Source organism: Carassius auratus, chromosome 9 (genome assembly GCF_003368295.1).
Source record: "Carassius auratus strain Wakin chromosome 9, ASM336829v1, whole genome shotgun sequence".
Taxonomy (NCBI): Eukaryota; Metazoa; Chordata; class Actinopteri; order Cypriniformes; family Cyprinidae; genus Carassius; species Carassius auratus.
Window position 1 is genome coordinate 27,713,658 of NC_039251.1, and position 27,953 is coordinate 27,741,610.

Here is a 27,953-nt window from a genome sequence, read left to right on the forward strand (position 1 = left end):
TGTGTTCAGAATGGAAGCATACTTCTTATTGTGCATTGTACACTGTATACTGCCAAATAGTTTAAATACGATGCGAATCAGAAATTAATTATTGTTGAACAATAAACCTTTCAAATATGATATTATATTGAAAATTCTGGTTCTTTCATCTCTCTGAAAATGGAGAGACCAATGCATTGTTTAATACAACATACATACACTTTCATGGTAATTCATAACTATTTTACATTTTGGCTAAAATGGTAATTCAATACAAATTCATAAGAAATGGCAACTTTATTAAATAATCATGTTTCTTACAAGATCAGGTTGATTTCACTCACTGTGCTCTACTGTATACATCCCATTTGTGCAAATGTTATTCCATGTTTACAGAAACTGTACATTCTCTGCACTGTATGCATACTGTATATACAGTAGGTACAGTAGTATGCTAGTAGGCTATTCAGTACAAAACAGCTTGTGCTTTTATGCAACAAAACCTGAGTTTCAATGACTCATTCACACAAGTCTGGACCCAAATCACTTCCTTTTGAAAACGTCTATAGGGTTGAGAGGGAACACCTGAAATGTGCAAGAATACGGAGTAATTGAGTAGTCCAAAGTGACTTACAGCGCAGGGTCAGTCCCGTGAGGTTAAGAGTCTTACTAAAGGCCATACAGGTGACAGTTCATGGCTCAACCCTGGTGGGATTTAAACCAAATGCCTTTAATTACCGAACCAGATCATTCACCACTAAGTCACACTGTTTGGATAGTGATGGAGAGATGTTCACTCAAACAGTCTTCCAGATATACACTGTCTCTCTAGTTGACTCTCTTTCCCTGTCAACAAGTTGGATGAAGTCCATTTGTGCCAGGGCCACTATCGTCAAAGATGTTCTGGGCAATAACTCCCTGCACATCCATGCAGCCTAGCATAAATGATACCAAGGAGAGCAGCAATAAACTTTCTGGGGTAACAAAATAAAAACAACATAAATGTATTGCCTATATCATGCATGTTTAATAATTCGATGTAAACATTTTAGAAATTAGACTCCTGACTAAACAAGAGGAGGTGCTGGGGATGTAGGAGGGTCATTAGCTATTGAGCAATGCAAAAGCTGGTGATAATACTGAAGGATCTTTTATAAGGCTGCTGTGATAGATGTCACATCCCTATAGGTAGACGTGGATCAGCTGAGAGCCTGACACTACACTTGATTTCTGTATTCAAACAATGTGCAAGGGAAATTGGATCCATCATTCAGGGCAACATTACACACACAGACACTACAAAACACTTATTCCTTCGTCTTACAAAAATATTTGTGTGGTCTATGAACAGTCCATTAATTAATATGAAAAAAAGTATAAAATTGGGCAAAAGAATCAACCACCTGAAGCCTGATTTGACTCTAAGACAACTTATCTACATTAGGTCTAAGGGATGTGACACAGCAATGACATAAAACCGACAAGTTACAATAGCATACAGATGAATCACCCTTTACCTGATTTGTATACAAAGTTTCACTTGGTCAGTGTCTTGCAGTAATCTGAGGTTAAGCATTTTACCTCGAGCTCGCCTATGACCGAGACTCGAGCCCGCAACCAGCAGCAATAAGTTCTAATTCTTAACCGCTGCACCACCGCGCAAACGGGCATAACTTACCACTAAAACCGAGGTCCTGACCGCCTCCGACACGCTCTGCCGCAGCTCCGCCGCCGTGCCCGGTTTACCGAGCCCCCGGGTGAACTTACGCGTCTCCACATGGCTCGGGACTGACATGTCGAGCTACAAACTTTCATTAATTTCCAGTAGACGTGTAAAATATTCTATTAAAAACATTCAAAGTCTGTTTCCTCCGCTGTCCCGACTACTTTTGCGAGCGCCTGTGATCTACAAATCCTTCCTAAAAGCCCTCCGCTCGTCCCGCCGTTAACTCTCATGTTCAGATGAACGCGATGAAGCTTTAGTCCATGTTTCCAGCGCTTTAAAGTCCCCGGTAAGTGTTGGCGGTCTAAATGAAACGCTTTCCCGTGCTGTCATGGTCTCATGTCCGTGTGTTTGTGGGAGGTTTAACACGCGCCGCTGAAGTCAGGCGTAATCCCATCGCGTCTCGACTCCCTCCCCGTCCAGAAAGCGACTTTACGAACTCTACTACGACCAAGTCGAACTGCTTAATATTCATGAGCAAAGCTGATATCCACGTGAAGGTTCCATGAAATGCATTCATTATTCATGAACCGGCCTTTACGCACCGTGCGCGTAATTCTATTCATATTCATGAGCTAAGAGTTCGCCATAGTAGAAATCGTTAATGCGAGACTGGTATTTAATTAAATACATATACCATACTACAGAGTACATGATTTACGAGTCATAATTTAACAAGTCAAATGACTTTCAGAAATATAGCCGCATGTATCGTTTCACTTTCTCTAATCAGACGAGCATCAGTCAGTGGTGTGTTCTGAGGGGCCCGCAGTAATATAACGCGGTAAATCTCAGCAGGAGGGCCATACCTGCGTGTGAAATCTCATTAGAGCCCCGCTTTACACGCGTCAAGAGAATGTAATGAGGAAATCCTCTGTAGTAAGAGCACCAGATGGCAAGTGTAAACAACACGACGCAATAGTCTATTTCTAGCCTATCCTCAAACTAGCCTACTTAATTTATTTCCATGATCCTTTTGTAAATATCTAGCCTTTTCACAAGAAAAAAAAAGGATTGTTTCTTACTTCAAACTCACTAAATAAGCTTGTTGAGAGGAATAAAGGAAACTTTCTATTAATATTTTAGTTTAGTATTTTTAAAAGCCTATAATATTGATTATATATAAATACAATTCTCTGAGATGAGTGTGACCATATTTTTCATCTTTGAAGAGAGTAAAAATAATGAAAATGTTCTGTTGAGTGGTTTAGTAATGGTGATTTAAAATAACTTTCAAATAATGAGAAAAAATAATCCATTAAAAGAATGAAAACTAGTGTTAGAGGCCTTAACAGTACAATAAACAACAAGAAAACAAATAGCCTAGATAGAATATAAAAATAATAGAGAAGCTAGTGTTAGAGGCCTTTTTATTTATTTATTCAGCTTTTTGTTAATTGTATAATAATAAAACAAGAATAGACAGAATACATAGAATAGAGAAGTATTGTTTGTTTGTTTGTTTTTTTAAAGAAAACAAGTCATTAGTAAATGATTAGAGTGCAAGTCTAAAGTTTTTATTTATTTTTCTTAATTTTTTTTAAAATAATAGAATTAGAATAGAGAGTGCTAGAGTTAGAGGGTCAAATAAAGATGGAAGAGATGTGTTTTAGCCAAATTCTTGATTATTATTATTCTTATTTAATATTTGTATATTCATTCATTCATTTATTCCTTTGTTAGTTCATTCAATCAATCATTAATTCAATCAGTTTTTCTGCTACTCTGGTGGCTGAAATGACTTACTCTCACTTTTTTCATAACCAAACAGAATCACCCATATACACTAAAATATCATATATTATTGTACATCTGTGTATAGGCCTATATATAATCCAATGTGCAGCTCTTGATTATTCTCTGTTGGCTAATGTCCTCACACTGATGATGTAGTATCGCCCTCTCCTGCTGACCAGTGAAATGCAGAAAGACCACAGAAGACAGTCGCTCTCTGGAATGAGGTTTTATTGCTTTCATTTCCAATAAACTCTCTCTCTTTGTCTTTTTCCATTCATTTTAGAAGTGTTTTGGCCATAGGCAACTAAAACATGTTTATCTGCAGATTTTAAAGCTTTACCTCCCCTGTGGACTAAACTACCCTGTATTATGCAGTTGTGGGTTATACGGTGCTGCCTATGGGTGAATTTGTCTTAGTTTTGTGAAAAATTATTTTTTCTAAAATGACAGTGAGGGGGGTCAATATTCTTACAACCTTGAATAATAAAATATCCTTTCTTCATTATCAAATTTTACATGGTGATGGAAACAAACATAGTATAAATTACTTTTTGTGTTTTATAATCTTAATGGCACTTGAAATCTATAAATATAAGTTTCGGTTGATGAATGTTGACTAAATGTATTTTATAACTTGCCTTTAAGTCCCAAATTTGCCATGCTTTTACATTATTCAGTCCAAAATGGAAACAAACAGAAATACCCATCATGATTTTGGCACATTGGCTTCTGGCACCCAACATGATTTCAGCTGATAGAAACAAAGTCTAAAACATTGAAATCTGTACTATAAAAACCATGGCACTGAAATGGATCTGCCTCCTTTTAAAGGCAGCAAGTGACACTTACGGCTTACGCTTACAATTAAATATCATTTACAAAATGAGATTCTGTAAAAGCCCAGTTAAAAAATGCAGGAAATGATTTTTCATGTTTGTTTTTTTTACACTAGAGGACAAAGCGCAAACATTAAAAAGCACCTGTGTGTTTATGAGGAATGCCATGAGGTTAAAGGGGAATTCCACCTCTTTTCATCTCTGAGCCTTTATTAACACTTTTCCTTTTAGTTTCTCAAGATCAAGACTTTAGTATGTCAACACATGCTATAAATAGGCCTTATAACAAACCCCAGTTAACCTTTGTCCTATTCTCACCCAACACGAACACATCCTGTGAACACACAGTAGCACTTTTCAGTATTTGAGGGCCATTTTATGAAACACATAATGCAAAAAAAAAACAAACAAAAAAAAAAAACCTTGCCTGAGGCTGACATTTGAACTCAATGGTGTCTATTTAAAGGCTCAGAAGTGAAATGGTGACATTCCCCTTTAATTTCATACTATGAAACTATGCTATTAAAAAAAAATTCAGTCACAAAAAAAGTGACGTTGTCATAAAAGCACACACACACACACACACACACACACACACACAGATGGTTGCTCCCTATATGCCTGCATGGGTCTGTTGGTTTATGTTTTTTTCTGTCCAGGTCTGATGGCAGTTTCTGTGGTATTCGGTCTGGTTCAAATGGCAGGTTCTCTGTGGTTCAGTCCGGTTCTGTACGGTTCAGATAGCGGGTTCTGCTGGCAGAGACTGTAGCACTTCGGATCACCGTCATCCATCTACACACAAATCAAAATCTTACTATATAACAACACTTTATAACATTAAGGGTCACACTTACCTTGCAAAATACAATGCATTTTTATACGGGTCAGATTAATATTCAAGATTTCTGGTTTAAATTTTAAAAAATTGTTTAACCAATATTTGTTTTTCTTGACATTGGATTTAAATTTGGTCATTAACGACTTAACCCCAGAATAGTCCATCTGCCATCAGTGGTTCAACCGTAACATTATGAAGCGTCGAGAATGCTTTTTGTAAGCGAAGAAAACAAAAATAACAACTTTATTCAATAATTCTATTATGTGTCTCTCAACCTCCGTGTATGCTGTGTATTGTCTTCTGTATCAGCCACGCCACAAGGATGCGCTGTTTCGACGTGTATTTAGCTTTGATTTGAAAGAAAACAGCACATCCTTGTGGTGCGGCTGACACAGAAGAGCATACCCAGCATACGCGGAGGTCGAGAGACAAAGGAATTGTTGAATAAAGTTTTTTTTTTCTTCGATTACAAACGGTATTCTCGTCGCTTCATAACCTTACGGTTATACCACCGATGGCAGATGGACTATTCTGACGTCATCTTTCATACTTTTCTGGACCTTGACACTGTTATTTAGTCAATGGGACAGTCTCAAGCCTCCGGGTTTTCATCCCAAATATTTTAAATTGTGTTCCCGAAAACGAATGAAGGTTTTACAGGTTTTGAACAACATGGGGGTAAGTGATTAATGAAAAAAATTTCATTTTGGGGTGGAGTATCCCTTTAATGTGCAGAAAGCTATAATGACTAAATGACTTATTTGGGGCTTTATGAATTTTTCAGAACAGTTATGTATTTTCAAAAAAAAAAAAAAAAACTTACAATGAACATTAAGGTCATGTGAAGTTGCCTTTAAAGTTAGCAAATTAAATGAAACATTAAATTTAACTATATGTTTTTAGTTTTGTCCTAAGTGAAAATTCTGTTTTCATATTGTCAAGTGGTTTCACCATTTAGAAAGTTTCAGTGTGCAGAACTAAAAGAATTCGACTAGATTCCACTCACTAACCATACTTTGCTTTCTTTTATTTATTTTTTGACATTTTTTGATGCAGTGATGAGTAAGTCAGTCATTCAGTGAAGCAGGTGAAAAAAACTTTCGACACAAATACAAACACCACTGTAAGAGCACAAATATATACAATAACAAAACAAAGCAAAGCCTATATAGAAAGTTTTCTTTAAATTAGCATAAAGAACATCATGTAAGTAGGCAACAGGTATTTAAATATTTATAAAACTTTTATAAATCAAATAAATGAATGATATTTAAATTAATGATTTTAATGATAAATTCATGACAGGAGGCCTTTGTTCACCCCTCGGATCCACGTGAGACACTTTTTATTATGAATGAATTCGCTTTATTGAACTTCTGTTGGACTGATGCACTGCAGCACCCACTGACTGCCATTAAACAGCTAGAAAGATCGAAGACAGTTTTAATTATAAATCTGACCAGATTCGTCTAAAAGGAGGACGTCATATACAGTGCACCTAGAATGCCTTGAGGTTGAGTAAATAATGGGCTATTTTTGGTTGAACTAACCCTTTAAAATAAAAATTATTTAAATATAGTTTAGAATTTTAATAAACATAATTTGAGAAAAACAAAGTCGTCTGGCTTTAAGAAACGGAGTATTTGAGAGTATTTTTAGCTGATCCAAAGTATCTTTTTTCCAGTGTAGTTTGCAAGGTTTACTATGTCTCTTGGAAGAATACTGAGTTTTACTGTACCTTTCGAAAAAGTATTCACTGTCCGTCCTGAAGTAGTAGATATGAGATTTGAAATGCAGTTTGAAGACGTGATCTTTATGGATGTTTTCCGACTCTCCGGCATGTGTAACAGAGTAACCCAACAATGGCAGACTGGCCAGAGGATACTCATCCTTACAGAGAGAAGTCAACAGAGAACATTAACACACATTCACAGAGGATATGACAGTGTGTGTCTGCTAGTGTCTTACCTCGTGTGTTTTGTAGAAGAACAAGGTGAAGTTGGTGAAAACCACCCAGAGTTTCTGCCAGCCGTTGCTGTTCTTAAACTTTCTGAGCAGATTTCCTGAGAGCTGGTTCTGTCAGACACAGTCAAGATGACGACCAAACTGTGTTACAGCATTTACACACTCAAACACAGAGATGAGCGGATGGAGGACTGGTACCTCTATGGCGATGCTGAAGTCCAGCATGGAGACACTGGTGTTGCGATGCCAGCACACATGGGCTGTCGTGTTCCCGCGGTTAAGAGTGTTTCCTGAATTGTTGCCATTTCGAGGCAAAGACATCCGAGATCCACAAAGATCATCCTCTGACTCCACTTCAGACGCCCCTGAGGATTCTGGGAAAAACTTTCACTGTAATCTTTTCACGTAATTGTGCTGATACATGCTACTAAATGCTCCCTCTCTGACTCTCCGTAGACAACAACGCAACTACAATGTTCCCAGGATCAGAAACATAGCAAGGACATCACTAAAACAGTCAATTGGACATCAGTGGCTCAACTTCAGCTTTGCGATGCAACAAGATAAAAATAATAAACAATAATAACAGAATTTATTTAACAATTCTTCTCCGCTAAGTTACATCTTCTGCCATTTTGGAGAGTACCCCAGAATGTAAGCGTGCGTATATGTGTTGTGTTAATCTCCAAAATGGCTGAAGACAGTGACTCAGAAAAGAATTGTTGAATAAAGTGGGGGTTTTTTGCGCACAAAAAGTTTTCTTGTAGCTTTGCAAAACTGAAGTTGAGCAACGAAAGTCACATGCAGTTTTTTAGCAATGTCCTTACTACGTTTCTGGATCTGGGAACATTGCAGTTGTGTTGCTGTCTATGGAGGGTCAGAAAAATATCTTAACTTGTGTTCAGAAGATGAACAAAGGTCTTACAGGTTTGGAACGACATGAGGGTGAGTAATTAATGACAGAATTTTCATTTTTTGGGGTGAACTATCCCTTTAAGTATATTCTTTTAAGTACATTATTGCTACAAGATGTACTCTTTTTTTTAATATGCTAAAATGTACTTCTAAAATGTGACAATATATTTCATATATATATATATATATATATATATATATATATATATATATATATATATATATATATATATATATATATATATATATATATATTCATGAAACAGCAACTCTTTTTACTTTTAAAATGTGACTTATTTAAAAAAAATACAAGGCGGGACATAATTTTACTCTATGAAAATAATTGGATCATGACAAATTGCCAAAAAGGAAAGTCATTTTAGATGTGGAGCGAAATATTATATTTTGATATAGATGTACTAAGAAAACAGACAGGGTCTATTTTAATGCTCTGGTAACTGTATTTTGTAACTGATCATGTGTCACTTACTGACATCCTTGCTAGCAGACAGCAGGTCAGCGGTCAGTCCATTACACTCTTCAGCCATGTCAACCGCCATCTTCAAATCCTCCATCCATTTCTCCATTTCTGACTCTGAACTGCAAGAGACAAGAGACCTGATTGTTTTTGAGGCATCCATCATATATGCACCTCTAACACTCTTGCACCCACTGAAAAAGCTGTACTGGACCTATCAATAGAAAAGTTTTGTGTGTAAACAGAGAATGCACTGTTGACTTGCTCTCTATTGCTGTACTTGCTGATGACACACAGATATTGAGAATAATTACCATGCGGCGACCACCAGTGACTGCTGCTGTACCATCAGTGTGAAGGAGTGCGGGACGCCCCACTCGTCCTCACTCTCGCGGATCTGAACACACACACACACACACAGATTTCTCATGGGTGAATTCCCATGCTAATCAATAACATCTCTGATGAGTTTTCTTACTGTCATGCCGCGCAGAGGAAGTTGTCTGTGCACTGTAAACTGATTGGCTGATGTTATCGCTCGAGTGCTGTACAACAGAACGTCATTGAACTGGCTCCACATAAAGAAAGATAGAAAGAGTTCACGTGTGAAAATACGGAGAGAGTTTAGTATTAGGCCTTGAGTTAGTTACATAGCTATTAGAATTTTCAGAATTACAAACGTTCTTTAAAAGGAGATATTTTGAAGAATGTTGGTAACCAAACAGTTGCTGGTAGCCATTGACTTCCATAGTATAGAAAACAATATTATGGAAGTCAGAGGGTACCGTCAACTGTTTCCAACATTGTTCAAAATATCTTCTTTTGTGCTGAAGAGAAGAAAGACCCTCATACAGGTTTGGAACTACATGAGGGGGAGTACAGTAAATGATGACATGATTGTAATTCGATCTATCCTTTAAGAACAACAGGTCTCTCTATCATATGAAACATAGATGTGTGTGCTGTAATCTCACTAGAAAGAACATGCGCTGTTGGAGGCCTTTCCCAGAGAGTTTGCTGAGGCAGCCCAGTCTGATGAGCTGACGTCCAGCCACGGCCAGATGCTCAACTCCAATCAAATCCTTCTGAAGCTCCAGGAGCTTCTGATAGTTCTCAATCTGCTCCAGACCAGTATGAAGAGCAGCTTCCAGTTCACACACACCATCCAAAGCAGCTACAACACACACAAACACACAGATATACATTACTATTAAAACGTCTGTGCTCAGTGAGATTTTTTTCAATATTATTATTTTGAAAGTAATAACTACTTTTATTCAGATTCATTAAATAAAACAAAAAAATGTGTGTTATGTTTTTATATTAAATATATTTATATATATACTATAAAATATAATTATATTAATATATAAATGTGTATACATGTAAATATTTAAAAATATATACTGTATGTGTGTGTATTTACTAGGGCTGCACGTTTTCAAGTTTTTCATTAACCGTTAACCGAGGCCCTTATCGGTTAATACTCGGTTAACCATAGTGTGTGCCAGGGTTTCCGTTATCCGGTAATTTCCGGACATTGGCCGAAAAAAAAAAAAGAAATGTCCGACAAAATTTCATCTTTCCGGTCAAATTGTCCTATTAAAACTGCCTAATAATCTTGCCCACTAACACAATCTGAATTTGAGAATAAGCCTAAAATGTATAAAGCAAATATACACCGACCTTTGGCTATCTTATAAAGGAACAGGCTCTAGTAATAGTTATGTAACTTTCCGTGTTTAGGCGAAGGTAACAAGCAGGCTCCGTGGCCGCCTCGCTAAGGCTATGACTATGTTTGACAGGTACAATATTTGAAAATCGATAATTATTATTTTTTTTTATTACATTTATATCTGAATTTATGTCAACCTATAGACTTTCAAATATCAAAATGTCATGAATTAATATGTATTTGTGTACAAAATGACAAACATATTTTCCTATTATATTTTGCCTGGAAACGCTTCCAACAAGGCGTCGGTTCTATTTCTAGCATGCACGCGTCGAGCCGCGCGTCGAGCCGCGCGTCTCACGCAGGCAGTCGACAAGCTCTAACCTATTAACATGGGAGCCGAATTAAAAACAGACACGCCACGCAGCTGAGATGCTTTCGCCCATCGCCACGCATCCAGTGTGTCCTGGTATGGCAAGCCAAAAGGGTCAGAATTACGCCTAGATTAAACGCGTTTGCATACAAAACGCCGTTTTTTACGGCGTTTAAAACGGTATTAGCGCCGTCAAATACGCCGTCCTTATAGCAGACGCCGTAAAAAACGCGCGTAAACCGTAAAAAACGCCGCAAAAAACGGCGTTTTAGTGTTTGTAAAAAGCGCCGCTTTTAACGCCGTCGGCTTGCCACAGGACGCCGTAAAAAACGCCGTTCTGAATGCACAAAAGCGCGCGTTATTTACTGCGTTTTCCTTGTAGTATAATGAGCCACGCCCGCTGATTTCCACAGCCAGTAATAATGAACTGTTCTCACCCAATCAAAGACGAACAGAACCAGACCAGACTAATTTACCACAGATCGTTTAAGCGGAAGAAGTGCCTGTGAACTGATAGGAATATTAAGTAACTTTTTATATATTTTAATCGCTACAAACATTGAACATAGGCCGATTACACATCTTTATCCTACTTGAATGTAACTGTTAATTATTTAACAATTACAAACCCTAGTTTATATATCATTTACTACCCAAATACCTTTTATGTATATACATAAAGTGCTGGTTCGAAATATTCAATTAGCTTTGAGTCATTTAATTTCCAATACAAGAAATCATACATGATAACGGAAGTCGACCAGAGAGTGTGTAAAAGCTGTGCAGCTACAGAAGTTGGAGGCAATGGTCCTAGTCTTGTTGACCACTATACACCGCTACAACCGCTGGTTCGAGCCCCGCTCCAAACTGATTCTGGTATACAGGGGAGTTTATTTGCTGTTTAACAAACAAATATACGTTGAGGCATTGCTTCCACACATATCATTTTTTTCCGCTCTCATGATAATAATGAGTTGTTTAGTTAAAACGGCATATTTTCTCGTAATAACGAGATGTTACGTCCTTAAAACGACACATTTCTTTCTCAACAACATTTCATAAAAAACAGTATGATTTTCCTGTTATAGATTACATAATGTGAGCAAGCGAAGCGATTGTCCGAGCTGCTGTCGCCGTGGTCCTGACATAAAAGAGCATCTGCACGCTACTGAAATTCGAAGAATACACTGTTTTAAATGTATAGTAATATTTTTACTGTAACGTCATGCTTATTTGGATTAATCTCCAATCTTACTACAATATTCTATCCAATAACTGCATTCAGACCAAGAGGATATGACATGATCAAATCAAACCAGTTACAAAAAGAAAAAAAGAGGAGTGACAGTTTGATTCTATTATTATTACATCACTATTATTAATATTTCGTTCTGTCTGAAAAACGGAAAAACGAAAATGAAGCTATATTTTTCGTATTTTTTTGTTTGTGGATAAAAATGATCTTATGCATTTGTGCGTGAGCGGCCCTGAAACGCCACTTTTCAACTCAGCCTGTCTTCACTGTCTGTCCTAAAGCAGAATAAGAGTTCATCTGATACAGCTCTGCAATTTAGTCACATCGTTTCTTCATATTGTTTGGCTGTTGCGACTATATTTCTTGCAAATATAGATCTCATATAAAGAGCAACACTGCACTTCTAGGGTCGGTGGCGTCTGGGCTTCTTATCTGCATTGTCCTCGCCTCACACCCACGCTCAGCGCAGCCTATTCCTTAAAGCCTGGAATATACCCCATGCCCAAAGATTCGATGCGACGCACGGCTCGATTCAGGTAAAGATAGCAATGTATAGTCAATAATATATAATAATCGGACTGTAGCAAAGAGCTATCTGAATTACTAAGGCTAGCAAGGTATCGTAGTGAACCGGGTGTGTCGGTCAGAACACACAGAGCAGAGTATTAGTTTCAATACGTTTAATAATCATAAAGTATGATGATTAACATTGGTGAGGGAAGACAGCCTTTACATAAACTGCAGTGGTTAAATGTCAGGATACTGTAATATGAGCTTGTTCACGATGAGAGGTTTGGGTATTTTGTTCAGTCGATGGGCTGCTTTATAAACTCAGATTAGATGAATATTCTTAGCTCTGTTCAATCTCTGTAATTGCAGCATCAGAGAACATCGAGATGATGAAGCTGAATCAAGTGCAAGTTATATCCATCCAGAATGGAATCAAATGTACAGGCTATCCACTGTGTGATCTTTACTGCAGTTGGTTTGACTCACGACAGGCTGGATGATTATCAAAGGATGAGAGCTTGATGTATTGTAGATATGTGCAGGACATATGCATACAAGTTTGTGGAAGTGTGTGGTTTATTCCTACAAACACAGAGAACAGGAATCTAACATCAGTAATTAACATAATAAACATATTGACATACATTCTAGGCTGCTCCCCTCAGGCTGTAATACAATAGTAGAAACACTGAATATAACATCACATTCACTGATATCTATGTGATCAATAATATGGGTATTAACATTGTAACTTTAACTGCAATCATAAATACCTCAGATGCAGCACATCTCGTGCAATAACTGCGTCACAACTAACAAACAACTATAAAGCAAACAACAGTGTAAAACGATCGTTACTCACTTCTACAGGACGCACACAGCACAAATACAGTCAAACTGAGGCTGATAAATGACAATGAACATCTCTGGCACTAGTTATGCGGAGAGACCGATCGCTAAATGTCACAGACACCGACTGTCGATTGGTTCATACTGACGTCGGCACGTATGCGCACACACGCACCGATACGTGATGTACATATTTCAAAATCAAAGTCCTCAACAGATTCAATGCAGCAGCACTCTGTAGCTCTCTTTATCGCCTTTTGCACAGCCGCCCCCAAATTGTGTGCAATTTGTCTCCGCAAAAGGCTAAGTTGAATCTGTTGCACCTGGAGTGCATTGCTCATCCACTTCAGTGTCAAGTATCGTTGGAAGAGTAATCAGCCGGGCAACGGGTCTGGTATAAACCTTATCCTTGACTTGGATATCCGCAGACCTCACGTGACCATCTGCACTACAATGTACTGCAACCACTCTACCAATGGGCCAGAGTGCTCTGGGGAACTGTGGGTCTATCAACAGAACTACTGAGCCCACTGTCAGATCCTCTGGGGCTCCATGCCACTTCTGCCTGTGCTGCAAGGTTGGCAAATAACTCCGAATGAACCTGGCCCAGAAGTGATCCGCTATAACTTGGCAATGTCGCCATCTTCGTCTGCTCAGTCCTTCACTCTTAGGATACACTACTTGGGGCAGTGCTCCATCTGGCCGCCCCATGAGGAGAACATTTGGGGTTATAGCATCCAAGTCAACAACATCAGACGAGGTGTAACCCAGCGGCTTCGAATTTAAGATAGCCTCAACTTCGAGAAGAACTGTGTACAGTACCTCTTCAGAGATTGGCTGAACTCCTATGACAGTGTACAAAGCTGCCTTGACAGACTTGATTTCCCGCTCCCACGTACCCCCAAAATGAGGTGCGGCAGGAGGATTGAAATGGAAGTCAATCTTTTGTTTGGCAAGAAGTTGTCTGAGATCTGAGGACATACTGCGGAAGCATTCACTGAGCTCCTTCTCGCCTCCTCTAAAATTTGTACCCTGGTCTGAGTAGAGCTCCGCTGGAGTCCCACGGCGAGCAATGAATCTTCTGAGACTCATCAGAAAGGAGTCGGCATCCATCCCGTGTATGAGGTCCAAGTGCACTGCTCGGGTGGTGAGGCACTTATAAATGATACCCCATCTTTTCTCTGAACGCCTCCCCAATTTGACTTGGAACGGTCCAAAACAATCTACTCCAGTCGAGTAGAACGCTGGCTTGTATAACCGTAAACGGGCTACTGGTAAATCAGACATCTTCGGGATTGATGGCTTGGATTTCCATCTCCTGCACTCTTGACATTGATACTGAACCCTCTTAATCGCTTCTCTACCTCGGAGGATCCAGAACTGACGCCGTATTTCTGCGAAGACCCGCTCTGTTCCTGGGTGACACAAACGTGCATCATAATCCTGGATAAGCAGCTTAGTCGTCCAATATGAAGGGTCCAAAATAATTGGATGTTTGAACGCAGGGTCCAGCAGCTCTGCACGTCGGAGTCTACCTCCTACTCGAATCACTCCCTCGACCGGGTCTAGCTCTGGGGAGAGGGTAAGAAGCCGGCTACTCCGACATACCAACCTTCCAGCTTTGAGACGACTCAGCTCCTCTGCAAAGCACGCTGATTGACTTCTACGGAAAACCGTCAACTCTGCTTGCCGATAGTCCTCTGCAGACAAGGGCTTCTTCAGGTCAGCCGCCCCGTGAGCCTCCTCTGCTACTGCCTCTACCAGAGCTTTCCAAGATGAGAATGACTGGCCTAGAGTGGTTTCTTTTCCATCCACACTGCATACCACTCCACAGGAAGTTGGCTTCCTGTATTCTGAGGTATCAAGTCCTGACACCTCTCCCGGTGAGGATGGCCATTCAGCAGGTCCTTTAAGGAGGAAGGATGGGCCTTGACTCCAACGATTAGGCTTGACTAGTTCTGCTAATGTCTTTCCCCTGGTGACATCGTCGGCTGGGTTCCGTGCAGAGTCTACATAGCGCCAGGTACATCCTGCTGTGAGCTCCTGGATCTCTGCCACACGAGTACCCACGAACACCTTGAAGCGGCATGACTCAGACCGCAACCATGTCAGCACTGTTGTCGAGTCACTCCAAAGAACAATCTGATCCAACTTCACGGTCAGCTCTCTCTCGATGGTCTTGGCAAGTTGAGCTGCTGTCAAGGCACCACAAAGTTCAAGACGGGGAACAGAGTGCTGTTTGCGGGGTGCTACTCTGGATCTGGCTGCTATGAAAGTCAAATAGACTCTACCCTGAGTGTCTTCTGTCCTCATGTAAGACACTGACCCATAAGCCTTTTCGGAGGCATCACTAAACACGTGAATCTGCCGAGAGGTGATCTCCTGCTGGGCATGAGTGGGAGTATAAGGTCTGGGTAGCGAAATACTCGACAACAAGGGCAACTCTGATTCCCACTCCATCCATGCCCATTGCAAGTCTGCGGGTAAGAGGGGGTCGTCCCAATCACGCGGTTTGTCCCACATGCTTTGGACAATCAGCTTGGCGCGAGTTGTGTAGGGTGCGATAAATCCCAGGGGGTCGTATTGTCTGGCGACCACTTTATAGACATTTCTCATGGTTAGGGATGTGTACTGTAGAGTCCGGCTCTTGTAGCCTAAGGTGTCTGTCCCCCACTGCCAATTGAGCCCAAGGATCGGTTCTGACAATCCAGACTCATTCTTTGAAAGCCATCCCTCCATGTTATCTGACCTTGCTTCTGTTGGTAGGTGCTGAAGAACTTCTGGCTTATTGCAAGCCCATTGCCTGATCTCAAACCCTCCAGAGGATAACACTGACCTGAGACTGTCAACCAACACCTTGGCTTCGTCTGTGTTGGGAACACTCTGGAGACAATTGTCCACATAGAAGCAGTGTTCCACTGAATGTGTCACTACCCCTCCTGGCCCAGGATGATTTCTTGCATGCATCTGAAGAGCAAAAGTGGCACAGCACGGTGAGCAGGCAGTACCGAAGGGTAGAACTTGCCACTCGTAGACGTCAGGGCTTTCATCCCGTCTCATATCACGCCATATGAATCTAAGAAGTGACCTATCCTCCGGTAGGAGTCGAACCTGATGGAACATTGCTCGAATGTCGCCACTGACTGCTACCGCGTGTTCCCTAAAGCGCAACAGGACTCCCAGGAGTGAGGGGCCCAGCGTAGGACCGGGAAGGAGGGTGTCATTCAGACTTATACCTTGGAACTTGAAGGAACAGTTGAAGACCAACCGATTCTTCCCGTTGTGGCTCACAACATGGTGTGGAATGTACCACGACTCATCTGTAGTAGAGGTCTCTTTGGGGTCAACTTCCTTGACTGCTCCACCTTCCACTAACTTGTGGATCGCTGCACTGTGCTCCTGGGCACGTAATGGGTCTTGACCCAAACGTCTCTCAAGACTCCGGAGATTAGGTAGGACGGCTTTGATAGGCGCTCTAAGGGGGGGAACATTCGGCCTCCGTAACAACGGCGTTGCATATCTAAGAATGTTTCCAACTTGCACTCGTTGAGTCTTGGCTTCCAACAGCTCCACGGCTTCTCTATCCTGCTTCGACCGCATAGCCAGTCTACTGCTTTGATATGGCAAGATATCCATCTGCCAAAGCCTCTCCACATCCTGCAAAAGCTCGGCAGTTTGGCCTGAAACACCAGTCAGAAGACATTGTTGAGTAGGTGACATCCATTGTGTGAAATGTGCTGGCCCTTGGAGCGTCCATCCCAGCCTCGTGCGAATGGCTATAGGTCCTCCTGGAGGGCCCAATCTCACCGGCTCAACAGGGGTAAGTAAGTTCGGATAGTCTGCTCCAATCAGAATGAGTGGCTTAACCCGTTCAAATGACTCCAGGGGAAGATCCGCCAAGTGCTTATACCTTCTCTTCAAACTGGCCACCGGATAGGAATGGTCTGCTAAACCCAAACGCTGTGATGTGAACGCTTCCCTAATCCGAAAGTTCCTCTTGGGATTTGCAAGGGGTGATATAGTGAATGAGACAGCAGATCCTCGAAGTGTCTGAACTTCCTGACGGATGGTACGGAGGGCGAGCTCTTCTGGCTTCTTCTGCAAGTTTAAGATGTCAACTGCTTCTGGGAGGAGCATTGTGCGTTTGGACCCATCATTCAGAATCGCATAGGTGTCTAACGTTCTGCCTCCATTGCGCAGTAACACTCTTACAACTTTCAACAATACACGAGAAGTAGCTGAGGGCCGATCTACGTAAAGAACGTCCGTGCTGGTACTCACCAGGCAATTCTCAGATTTCGGCGGCTCGGCTGAAGAGCGTGAGTTGGCATCATGCAAGACTCTCAAGTGCTTCCCATTACACACATCACATAACCTCTTTAGATCACACTGGGCGGCCATATGTGCTCTTCCACATCTCCAACATCTCTTATTGATCCTTATCCATTCAATAACCTCCTCTTTTGTGAGCTTCTGTATCGCTGGACATTTATTAAGAAAGTGTTCTGTACACTCACAAAATGGGCAATATGGCTTTACTCTGCTCTTCCTTTGCTGCACTGAAGGGCCTTCCGTTTTAATCGCTCTGACCTGTCCACTCTCCGATCCATGCAACACTGTAGCTGCTGGTCTGCTGCGTTTCCTCTCAACCCGATAGCCTGATGTTCCCTGACCACTGATACCTGAAGTGGAGTCATAGCCTTGGCACCATGACTCATAACGTAGCCATTTTGCAAGATCCAGCAATGTATGCGTGTGACCAGAATGCTGGAACATCTGACGACGGAAGTTTGCTCGCATCTCTGGTGGAAGCTTGGTGAGCAATCGAGCAACATGTGAGCCACATCGTAATTCAACCTCCCCATCTGGACCTAACGTCTGCAGCATACCCACAAGCGACTGCACCTGCAGAGAAAACCTCTCAAAGGCAGCTATATCCCCTCTTCTCACCTCAGGTGAATCCATCACCGCAGCGATCCTCTTCAAGGCGACTTGATGCGGCTGTCCAAACTTCTCTGTTAAGGCGATCATTGTGTCGGTATATGGCATAGGTGAATTAATAAAGGAGTCTGCAATGAGACACGCCTCTTCTAGCTTTACATGATCCACCAGAATCTGGTACTTAAAAAGCTCTGAAGCATCGGCCGGCAACAGATTAGTTAGGGCTAACTTCAGACGAGAGAACTCCATCGGGTCATTACGAATGAAAAGGGGAATCTTCGGCGTAGGCCCCCGGTACTCCCCTCCCAATGTCACTGACCCAGGGGAGAAATGTGTACTTTGAGTAGGGTATGACTGATTCATGCCAGGTCGGACTCCACTCCTCCGTGCAGAGCCCACATCTGAATGATAAACAGGGGGTGGATGTGAAACAGTAGAATAAGTTGCTGGCCTCGGAGTACAAACCTTGGCATTGTACTGATCAAAACCTCCTCTAGTCTGGGAAGGGCCTACCACTCTCGGGGTGGAGTGTGAATGAGTGGGCGTCAGGACATTAGAGGCAACACTCTCTTTCATGAGCTGCAACTCGCTCATCATCCGATCCAAGACATTAATCATACGCATTTCTTCACCAACTGCAAATATCGAAGGGTACTCTGGTGTAGGCCACGGTGGGGGAGGTAACTCTTCATTAGGCTCCTCTATCTCTGAAGCCTGAAAGTCATCCGATGTAGCAAGGGGTGGCATGGGCCATCTCTCTCGGGACTGATCTCGCTGTACTGCTAATGGCGCTCTGGCTGAGGCTGTCAATTCACCCTCTCTAGTATCATGATGTGAAACTGAATCATACCGCATACTCTCACTCAGTAACCTGCTCTGTGGTACTCCCTCCGTTCTGTAAGGCATAGGGGTATAAGACTGTCTGGAAGTGTCTAGGAAGCTCTCCTCGAAGCTTAGAGAGTTATCATCTGGAGGCGGGTAAAGCTCATTCCACGTCACATGAGACTGTGAGCTTTGGCTTTCTCTTGGTGCGGGCGGTGCCACTGAACTCTGTCTCTGGTAATGCATAGCACTGACCTCATAGTCTTTCAAATAAGAGGGCTGTCTGATTAAACGCTTAGGCCGGGTGGACATGGCCTCTGATACTCCAACACTCTGCTGCATACTCCCAGCACAGCTACAATCCGGCTCGAAGGACCACTTAATGTAGCAAAGAGCTATCTGAATTACTAAGGCTAGCAAGGTATCGTAGTGAACCGAGTGTGTCGGTCAGAACACACAGAGCAGAGTATTAGTTTCAATACGTTTAATAATCATAAAGTATGATGATTAACATTGGTGAGGGAAGACAGCCTTTACATAAACTGCAGTGGTTAAATGTCAGGATACTGTAATATGAGCTTGTTCACGATGAGAGGTTTGGGTATTTTGTTCAGTCGATGGGCTGCTTTATAAACTCAGATTAGATGAATATTCTTAGCTCTGTTCAATCTCTGTAATTGCAGCATCAGAGAACATCGAGATGATGAAGCTGAATCAAGTGCAAGTTATATCCATCCAGAATGGAATCAAATGTACAGGCTATCCACTGTGTGATCTTTACTGCAGTTGGTTTGACTCACGACAGGCTGGATGATTATCAAAGGATGAGAGCTTGATGTATTGTAGATATGTGCAGGACATATGCATACAAGTTTGTGGAAGTGTGTGGTTTATTCCTACAAACACAGAGAACAGGAATCTAACATCAGTAATTAACATAATAAACATATTGACATACATTCTAGGCTGCTCCCCTCAGGCTGTAATACAATAGTAGAAACACTGAATATAACATCACATTCACTGATATCTATGTGATCAATAATATGGGTATTAACATTGTAACTTTAACTGCAATCATAAATACCTCAGATGCAGCACATCTCGTGCAATAACTGCGTCACAACTAACAAACAACTATAAAGCAAACAACAGTGTAAAACGATCGTTACTCACTTCTACAGGACGCACACAGCACAAATACAGTCAAACTGAGGCTGATAAATGACAATGAACATCTCTGGCACTAGTTATGCGGAGAGACCGATCGCTAAATGTCACAGACACCGACTGTCGATTGGTTCATACTGACGTCGCCACGTATGCGCACACACGCACCGATACGTGATGTACATATTTCAAAATCAAAGTCCTCAACAGATTCAATGCAGCAGCACTCTGTAGCTCTCTTTATCGCTTTTTGCACACGGACTAAAAATGGGCCTAACGCCGCCCACGCATGTGAAAGAAATATTAAAGAATAGTTTATTTGCTTATTTGTTTTTACCCACGAAAAAAACATCTAGCTTAATTTAATTTTTCCGTTTCTCAAACAAAACAAAATAACAACAACAATAATAATAGTCTAATAATTATAAAATCAAACCGTTTGTCACTCAAATAAATAAAATATAAAAAAAAAAAAAATAATTTTTTTAACAGCAGAGAGAAGTGCATGTGGGTGACATAAAACAATTGCATGTGCATGTCAGTGCTGCTATATTGTTAGCTAAAACTTTTTAAATGCTCAAATGAAATAAAATAAAAATTTAAATAAAAATAAAACAAATCTATTAGATTAAAAACTTAAACTGAAAATAAAGATGCTGCCTCCACAACAAAATAAATTAAATAACTAAATTAAGTAAGTTCTAAAGAACAACAAAAAATAAATAAATATTCTGTCAAATACAGAGTTTTAAACAGTATCTGCGCCGCAAAATACGTCGTTGTGATAACAAACACCGTAAAAAACGTGCGAAAATACGCCAGTGACGCCGTATTTGACGGCGTTTTAGTGTGTATGAAAACGCCGTTTTTTACGCCGTTCATGTTGCCATATGACGGCGTAAAAAACGTCGTTTTGGTTGCACAGAGAACGTGTTACGGCGTTTTGCTAATAGTATAATGAGCCACGCCCACTGATTCCTACAGCCAGTACGTATGAACGGTTTTCCAATCGGCCAATTGTAATGCTGCTCATTAAAACTGCTCAGTCGGTGCCACATTATTTTATATTTGCCCGTTACATTTTTATTTTGAGCAAATCTGAGTCGTGATACTCTGTTCGTGTTTTCTGGATAATCGCAAATGTCAGTACAATTTAAATGAATTAAAGATTGTTTAAAGCAGTGGTTCTCAAAGTGTGGTGCGAGTAGCACTAGTGGTACTCAGGCTCCCTCTAGTGCTACGAAGAGGAATCACTAAATGAAACATTAATGAACGTTAATAAATTTTAATTTGATCTTTATTTGAGTAAAGTTGTTTTTTTTGGTTGTGTTGTTGTTGTTTTACATCTAAGTACAGTACAGTTTTTATTTCACTTTTGGTACAACAGATTTTAATTCAATCATTTTTTTTCATTTACCGGTATGTAAGCACAGTACAGTGTTAATGCTCAAACTGTGTATTTACAATGTTGAAGTGGCTGACAACAATAAATAAAACTGCCTCGTGTAAAACTGTGCAGAGCTGTAGCTGAATAGTTAGGCCTACGCTGCTGAAATGTAATGTTGCTCATTATGGTGCTGCTTGGAGAGCCAAATATTTTCTGAAGTGGTTGGTATAAAAAGTTTGAGAACCACTGGTTTAAAGAAATGGTATAAAATGAATTCATGCTTTTTAAGAACTTCTCAGTAAAACATTTATTCTTTCCCCTTGTAGAGTCATCAAGGATCCAACTTATTATGCAATAAATTATGCAAAAAATATTTGGCAGAAGAGCTGGGCCAACAGATGAAACTGGTTCACTTTCATTAAATGGACAAAACATAGACCTAACCTTTTCAAGTTTGTTTAGAGTATGTCCCGTTATACATTATTACTTTCATGTTTTTATTTCTTGACTCCAAAAAAAAAAAAAAAAACTGTCCCCAAAACATACAAATTTTTTTTTGGGAAAGTTGGTCATGTTTTTACATTTTTATAGACCCAAATAAGTGCTGCTTGTGGCAATGACTTTAATAGTCATTATTTTAATATGTAAATATGTTAAGATGTTGTAGTAGTCATTTTAATTTTAGGTCATGTGAATCAATGTCTGTGTTTAGGTCTTCTGGAATGTTGGTGAAATAAAAGTGCCAAGTTTCCACACCAAATTTGTTTTCTAATTTATTATTTAACAGTCAAATACATTCAGATCTTGCCCCACAATTTTTAACAGAGCTGAAAGGAAACAAAAAAAAAGAAAAAAAAAGGTGACGCTTATACCTTCCCAAATCCGAGAGATCCTTTTATTGCAAGGAGCATTAATTCCCTGAATTCCTCTTCTTCTGACACACCTCTTGGCAGGTAGAGAGTCAGGGCACAGGTTGAAGCATATGGAATCCTTCAGGTAGGCTCCTCTTGGTCATAACATTCCACTTGGCACTTTTGCTAAAAAGCAAATTATTAACCACCACCTCCCACAACTGGCCACAGGAGTTCAGCCCAGAAGTGAACTGCTGGATCTTACTAGCCAGATTCAGATTTTAGTTTTGCTTTAAATAAGTTATAGGCTTAGCATTTAAAATAAATGTTGTTCGTAAATAATTGCAATATAATTTATTTTATGACATACAGTTAATTAAAACACGAGGAAGAGGGTTTTTCCTAATAGCAGGACCTTTGCAAATGTTTATTGAACTGAATCAATATAACAAGTACGGTATTTTGAGTGAGTTTACTATTAATAGTAACTAAAATTGTAACTATTTTCTCATTTTGCTCTATTTTGACAAAAAGAGTCCAAACAAAGCCACAGCAGAACAATGTCCTCTTCAAGCAACAGCAGCCTTTGGTATTAAATGATTCACTTTATTCCTCATTGAATGAATCAGCCATTTGAATTAATGATTTAATGTCTTACTCTAACCTCTCTTCTTTGAAAATTTACATTTCAGGATGCAAAATGTTCAGCAATATAATAAAAGAGATAATTAAGAATAGAATAAGAACATTCAACTTAGTGCTAAAGACAGCACACAAATCCAAGGTTCAGAAACAGGGGTGTCTTAACTCAGTCCTAGAAGATCACTGTCCTGCAGAGTTTAGCTCAACTTGCAATACACCGGACTAGAAGTTTCCAGTATGCTGTTGAGGGCTTGATTAGCTGAATCAGGTGTGTTTAATTGCGGTTGGAGAAAAATTTGTATGTTTTGGGGACAGTTTTTTTTTTTTTTTTTTTTGGAGTCAAGAAATAAAAACATGAAAGTAATAATGTATAATGGGACATACTCTAAACAAACTTGAAAAGGTTAGGTCTATGTTTTGTCCATTTAATGAAAGTGAACCAGTTTCATCTGTTGGCCCAGCTCTTCTGCCAAATATTTTTTGCATAATTTATTGAATAATAAGTTGGATCCTTGATGACTCTACAAGGGGAAAGAATAAATGTTTTACTGAGAAGTTCTTAAAAAGCATGAATTAATTTTATACCATTTCTTTAAACCAGTGGTTCTCAAACTTTTTATACCAACCACTTCAGAAAATATTTGGCTCTCCAAGCAGCACCATAATGAGCAACATTACATTTCAGCAGCGTAGGCCTAACTATTCAGCTACAGCTCTGCACAGTTTTACACGAGGCAGTTTTATTTATTGTTGTCAGCCACTTCAACATTGTAAATACACAGTTTGAGCATTAACACTGTACTGTGCTTACATACCGGTAAATGAAAAAAAATGATTGAATTAAAATGTGTTGTACCAAAAGTGAAATAAAAACTGTACTGTACTTAGATGTAAAACAACAACAACACAACCAAAAAAAACAACTTTACTCAAATAAAGATCAAATTAAAATTTATTAACGTTCATTAATGTTTCATTTAGTGATTACTCTTCGTAGCACTAGAGGGAGCCTGAGTACCACTAGTGCTACTCGCACCACACTTTGAGAACCACTGCTTTAAACAATCTTTAATTCATTTAAATTGTACTGACATTTGCGATTATCCAGAAAACACGAACAGAGTATCACGACTCAGATTTGCTCAAAATAAAAATGTTACGGGCAAATATAAAATAATGTGGCACCGACTGAGCAGTTTTAATGAGCAGCATTACAATTGGCCGATTGGAAAACCGTTCATACGTACTGGCTGTAGGAATCAGTGGGCGTGGCTCATTATACTATTAGCAAAACGCCGTAACGCGTTCTCTGTGCAACCAAAACGACGTTTTTTACGCCGTCATATGGCAACATGAACGGCGTAAAAAACGGCGTTTTCATACACACTAAAACGCCGTCAAATACGGCGTCACTGGCGTATTTTCGCACGTTTTTTACGGCGTTTGTTATCACAACGACGTATTTTGCGGCGCAGATACTGTTTAAAACTCTGTATTTGACAGAATATTTATTTATTTTTTGTTGTTCTTTAGAACTTACTTAATTTAGTTATTTAATTTATTTTGTTGTGGAGGCAGCATCTTTATTTTCAGTTTAAGTTTTTAATCTAATAGATTTGTTTTATTTTTATTTAAATTTTTATTTTATTTCATTTGAGCATTTAAAAAGTTTTAGCTAACAATATAGCAGCACTGACATGCACATGCAATTGTTTTATGTCACCCACATGCACTTCTCTCTGCTGTTAAAAAAAATGTTTTTTTTTTTTATATTTTATTTATTTGAGTGACAAACGGTTTGATTTTATAATTATTAGACTATTATTATTGTTGTTGTTATTTTGTTTTGTTTGAGAAACGGAAAAATTAAATTAAGCTAGATGTTTTTTTCGTGGGTAAAAACAAATAAGCAAATAAACTATTCTTTAATATTTCTTTCACATGCGTGGGCGGCGTTAGGCCCATTTTTAGTCCGATTATTATATATTATTGACTATACATTGCTATCTTTACCTGAATCGAGCCGTGCGTCGCATCGAATCTTTGGGCATGGGGTATATTCCAGGCTTTAAGGAATAGGCTGCGCTGAGCGTGGGTGTGAGGCGAGGACAATGCAGATAAGAAGCCCAGACGCCACCGACCCTAGAAGTGCAGTGTTGCTCTTTATATGAGATCTATATTTGCAAGAAATATAGTCGCAACAGCCAAACAATATGAAGAAACGATGTGACTAAATTGCAGAGCTGTATCAGATGAACTCTTATTCTGCTTTAGGACAGACAGTGAAGACAGGCTGAGTTGAAAAGTGGCGTTTCAGGGCCGCTCACGCACAAATGCATAAGATCATTTTTATCCACAAACAAAAAAATACGAAAAATATAGCTTCATTTTCGTTTTTCCGTTTTTCAGACAGAACGAAATATTAATAATAGTGATGTAATAATAATAGAATCAAACTGTCACTCCTCTTTTTTTCTTTTTGTAACTGGTTTGATTTGATCATGTCATATCCTCTTGGTCTGAATGCAGTTATTGGATAGAATATTGTAGTAAGATTGGAGATTAATCCAAATAAGCATGACGTTACAGTAAAAATATTACTATACATTTAAAACAGTGTATTCTTCGAATTTCAGTAGCGTGCAGATGCTCTTTTATGTCAGGACCACGGCGACAGCAGCTCGGACAATCGCTTCGCTTGCTCACATTATGTAATCTATAACAGGAAAATCATACTGTTTTTTATGAAATGTTGTTGAGAAAGAAATGTGTCGTTTTAAGGACGTAACATCTCGTTATTACGAGAAAATATGCCGTTTTAACTAAACAACTCATTATTATCATGAGAGCGGAAAAAAATGATATGTGTGGAAGCAATGCCTCAACGTATATTTGTTTGTTAAACAGCAAATAAACTCCCCTGTATACCAGAATCAGTTTGGAGCGGGGCTCGAACCAGCGGTTGTAGCGGTGTATAGTGGTCAACAAGACTAGGACCATTGCCTCCAACTTCTGTAGCTGCACAGCTTTTACACACTCTCTGGTCGACTTCCGTTATCATGTATGATTTCTTGTATTGGAAATTAAATGACTCAAAGCTAATTGAATATTTCGAACCAGCACTTTATGTATATACATAAAAGGTATTTGGGTAGTAAATGATATATAAACTAGGGTTTGTAATTGTTAAATAATTAACAGTTACATTCAAGTAGGATAAAGATGTGTAATCGGCCTATGTTCAATGTTTGTAGCGATTAAAATATATAAAAAGTTACTTAATATTCCTATCAGTTCACAGGCACTTCTTCCGCTTAAACGATCTGTGGTAAATTAGTCTGGTCTGGTTCTGTTCGTCTTTGATTGGGTGAGAACAGTTCATTATTACTGGCTGTGGAAATCAGCGGGCGTGGCTCATTATACTACAAGGAAAACGCCGTAAATAACGCGCGCTTTTGTGCATTCAGAACGGCGTTTTTTACGGCGTCCTGTGGCAAGCCGACGGCGTTAAAAGCGGCGCTTTTTACAAACACTAAAACGCCGTTTTTTGCGGCGTTTTTTACGGTTTACGCGCGTTTTTTACGGCGTCTGCTATAAGGACGGCGTATTTGACGGCGCTAATACCGTTTTAAACGCCGTAAAAAACGGCGTTTTGTATGCAAACGCGTTTAATCTAGGCGTAATTCTGACCCTTTTGGCTTGCCATATCCTGGCCGGCCTAATGATGCCCGGGTGTTGGCTGTTGAGATTACAACAACGAGGTGGTACTTGAAGAATATCTAAGCACTGTATTGCAATACTTGCATTTTGCCCCGTCGCTCTCAATTTTAAAGTGCTCCAACGCTGTACTTTTTTTTGCCCGCTTCATATTAGAAAATGACTACTTCTTGTGGACATTACAAATGTCTGGGAGCGCTCTGGCGGTCTCTGGTGGTGCAAAAATGTATTACAACTAAATTCAATGCACGCCATTGACGTCACTTAACCGAGCAAAATGTTTCACTCGGTTACGCAATTTTTAACGGTTAATCGGTTAACCGGTTAACCATGGACACCCCTAGTATTTACAGTATATATACATAAATATACGTTGCGATTATTCGTTTGACAGCACTAAATTATATACAGGTACATCTCAAATTAGAATGTCGAGGAAAAGTTCATTTATTTCAGTAATTCAACTCAAATTGTGCAACTTGTGAATTAAATCAATTCAATGCACACAGACTGAAGTAGTTTAAGTCTTTGGTTTTTTTAATTGTGATGATTTTGGCTCACACTCAAACAAAAACCCACCAATTCACTTTCTCAAAATGAGAAAATGGTGACATGCCAATCAGCTAATAAATGAAACATTTTTCTTTTAAAGACATCCCCAAAATCAAGTTGTTTTCAGATATAGCTGTCTTCAGGGAACATTTGTCCAAAACATTAGCACAGACAGAGTTACAGACACGCACCTCTGCAGTCGCTGTAGTCGTTGTGTGTCGGCAGGTAGTGCTTGCAGAGTCTGTCTAGTATCTGTCTGTAGTGCAGCAGGCGATGGAGGGGACTCAGCAGAAAGACGTTTAGAGGAATGTAACACACCTTCTGCAGCTCAAACTCACGGCACACAAACTCCAGCCTCCGGGACGCGACACATGCTCTCTCCAGAGCAAACACACACTCTGAGATCATCTGCAGCTGAGCTGAGAGAGCCTGAAGAATCAAAAACACACAGTACTGTCAATAACATGACCGAAAACAAACCATCTACCACACACACAAACACAGAATCACCTTCAGCTCATGTGCGCTCTTCAGCAGCAGGTCTCCTATACGCTGCATTTCACCTTTAACCTCCGTATTGCATGGGCCTTCCCTGAAACACATTGTAAATACATTCACAAAATAGTTTTGAGTTTACCAGAAGAAAGAAAGTCAGGTTTGGAATTGCTTTAATGCAAGTAAATGATAACAGAATTAGCATTTTTGGGCGATGAACAACACCTTCAACGTCATGTACAC

At 39.8% G+C, this 27,953-nt stretch overlaps 2 protein-coding genes across 4 annotated transcripts in view; both read right to left on the reverse strand.

The window, feature by feature from the left end:
* zmp:0000001200 (dedicator of cytokinesis protein 9) overlaps positions 1-2,145 on the reverse strand; it is a 75,426-nt gene extending 73,281 nt beyond the window's left edge. For 2 of the 3 annotated variants that reach the window (XM_026272380.1, XM_026272385.1), the window contains exon 1: positions 1,658-2,135. In XM_026272380.1, coding sequence (XP_026128165.1) covers positions 1,658-1,774 — 117 coding nt within the window. In that variant the 5' untranslated portion in view covers positions 1,775-2,135. Of the gene's footprint in view, positions 1-1,657 lie in introns of all 3 variants that reach the window. The other variant, XM_026272384.1, reaches the window with a different exon arrangement.
* A 1,504-nt stretch (positions 2,146-3,649) lies between these two features.
* Positions 3,650-27,953, reverse strand: part of LOC113108949 (FERM, ARHGEF and pleckstrin domain-containing protein 1) — a 60,530-nt gene continuing 36,226 nt past the window's right edge. Inside the window, exons 17-26 of the mRNA XM_026272391.1 lie at positions 27,726-27,807; positions 27,407-27,644; positions 9,446-9,645; positions 8,950-9,039; positions 8,786-8,868; positions 8,484-8,593; positions 7,277-7,452; positions 7,082-7,189; positions 6,852-7,003; positions 3,650-5,067 (exon numbers count right to left, since the gene is read on the reverse strand). Coding sequence (XP_026128176.1) covers positions 4,992-5,067; positions 6,852-7,003; positions 7,082-7,189; positions 7,277-7,452; positions 8,484-8,593; positions 8,786-8,868; positions 8,950-9,039; positions 9,446-9,645; positions 27,407-27,644; positions 27,726-27,807 — 1,315 coding nt within the window. The 3' untranslated portion in view covers positions 3,650-4,991. The remainder of the gene's footprint in view (positions 5,068-6,851; positions 7,004-7,081; positions 7,190-7,276; positions 7,453-8,483; positions 8,594-8,785; positions 8,869-8,949; positions 9,040-9,445; positions 9,646-27,406; positions 27,645-27,725; positions 27,808-27,953) is intronic.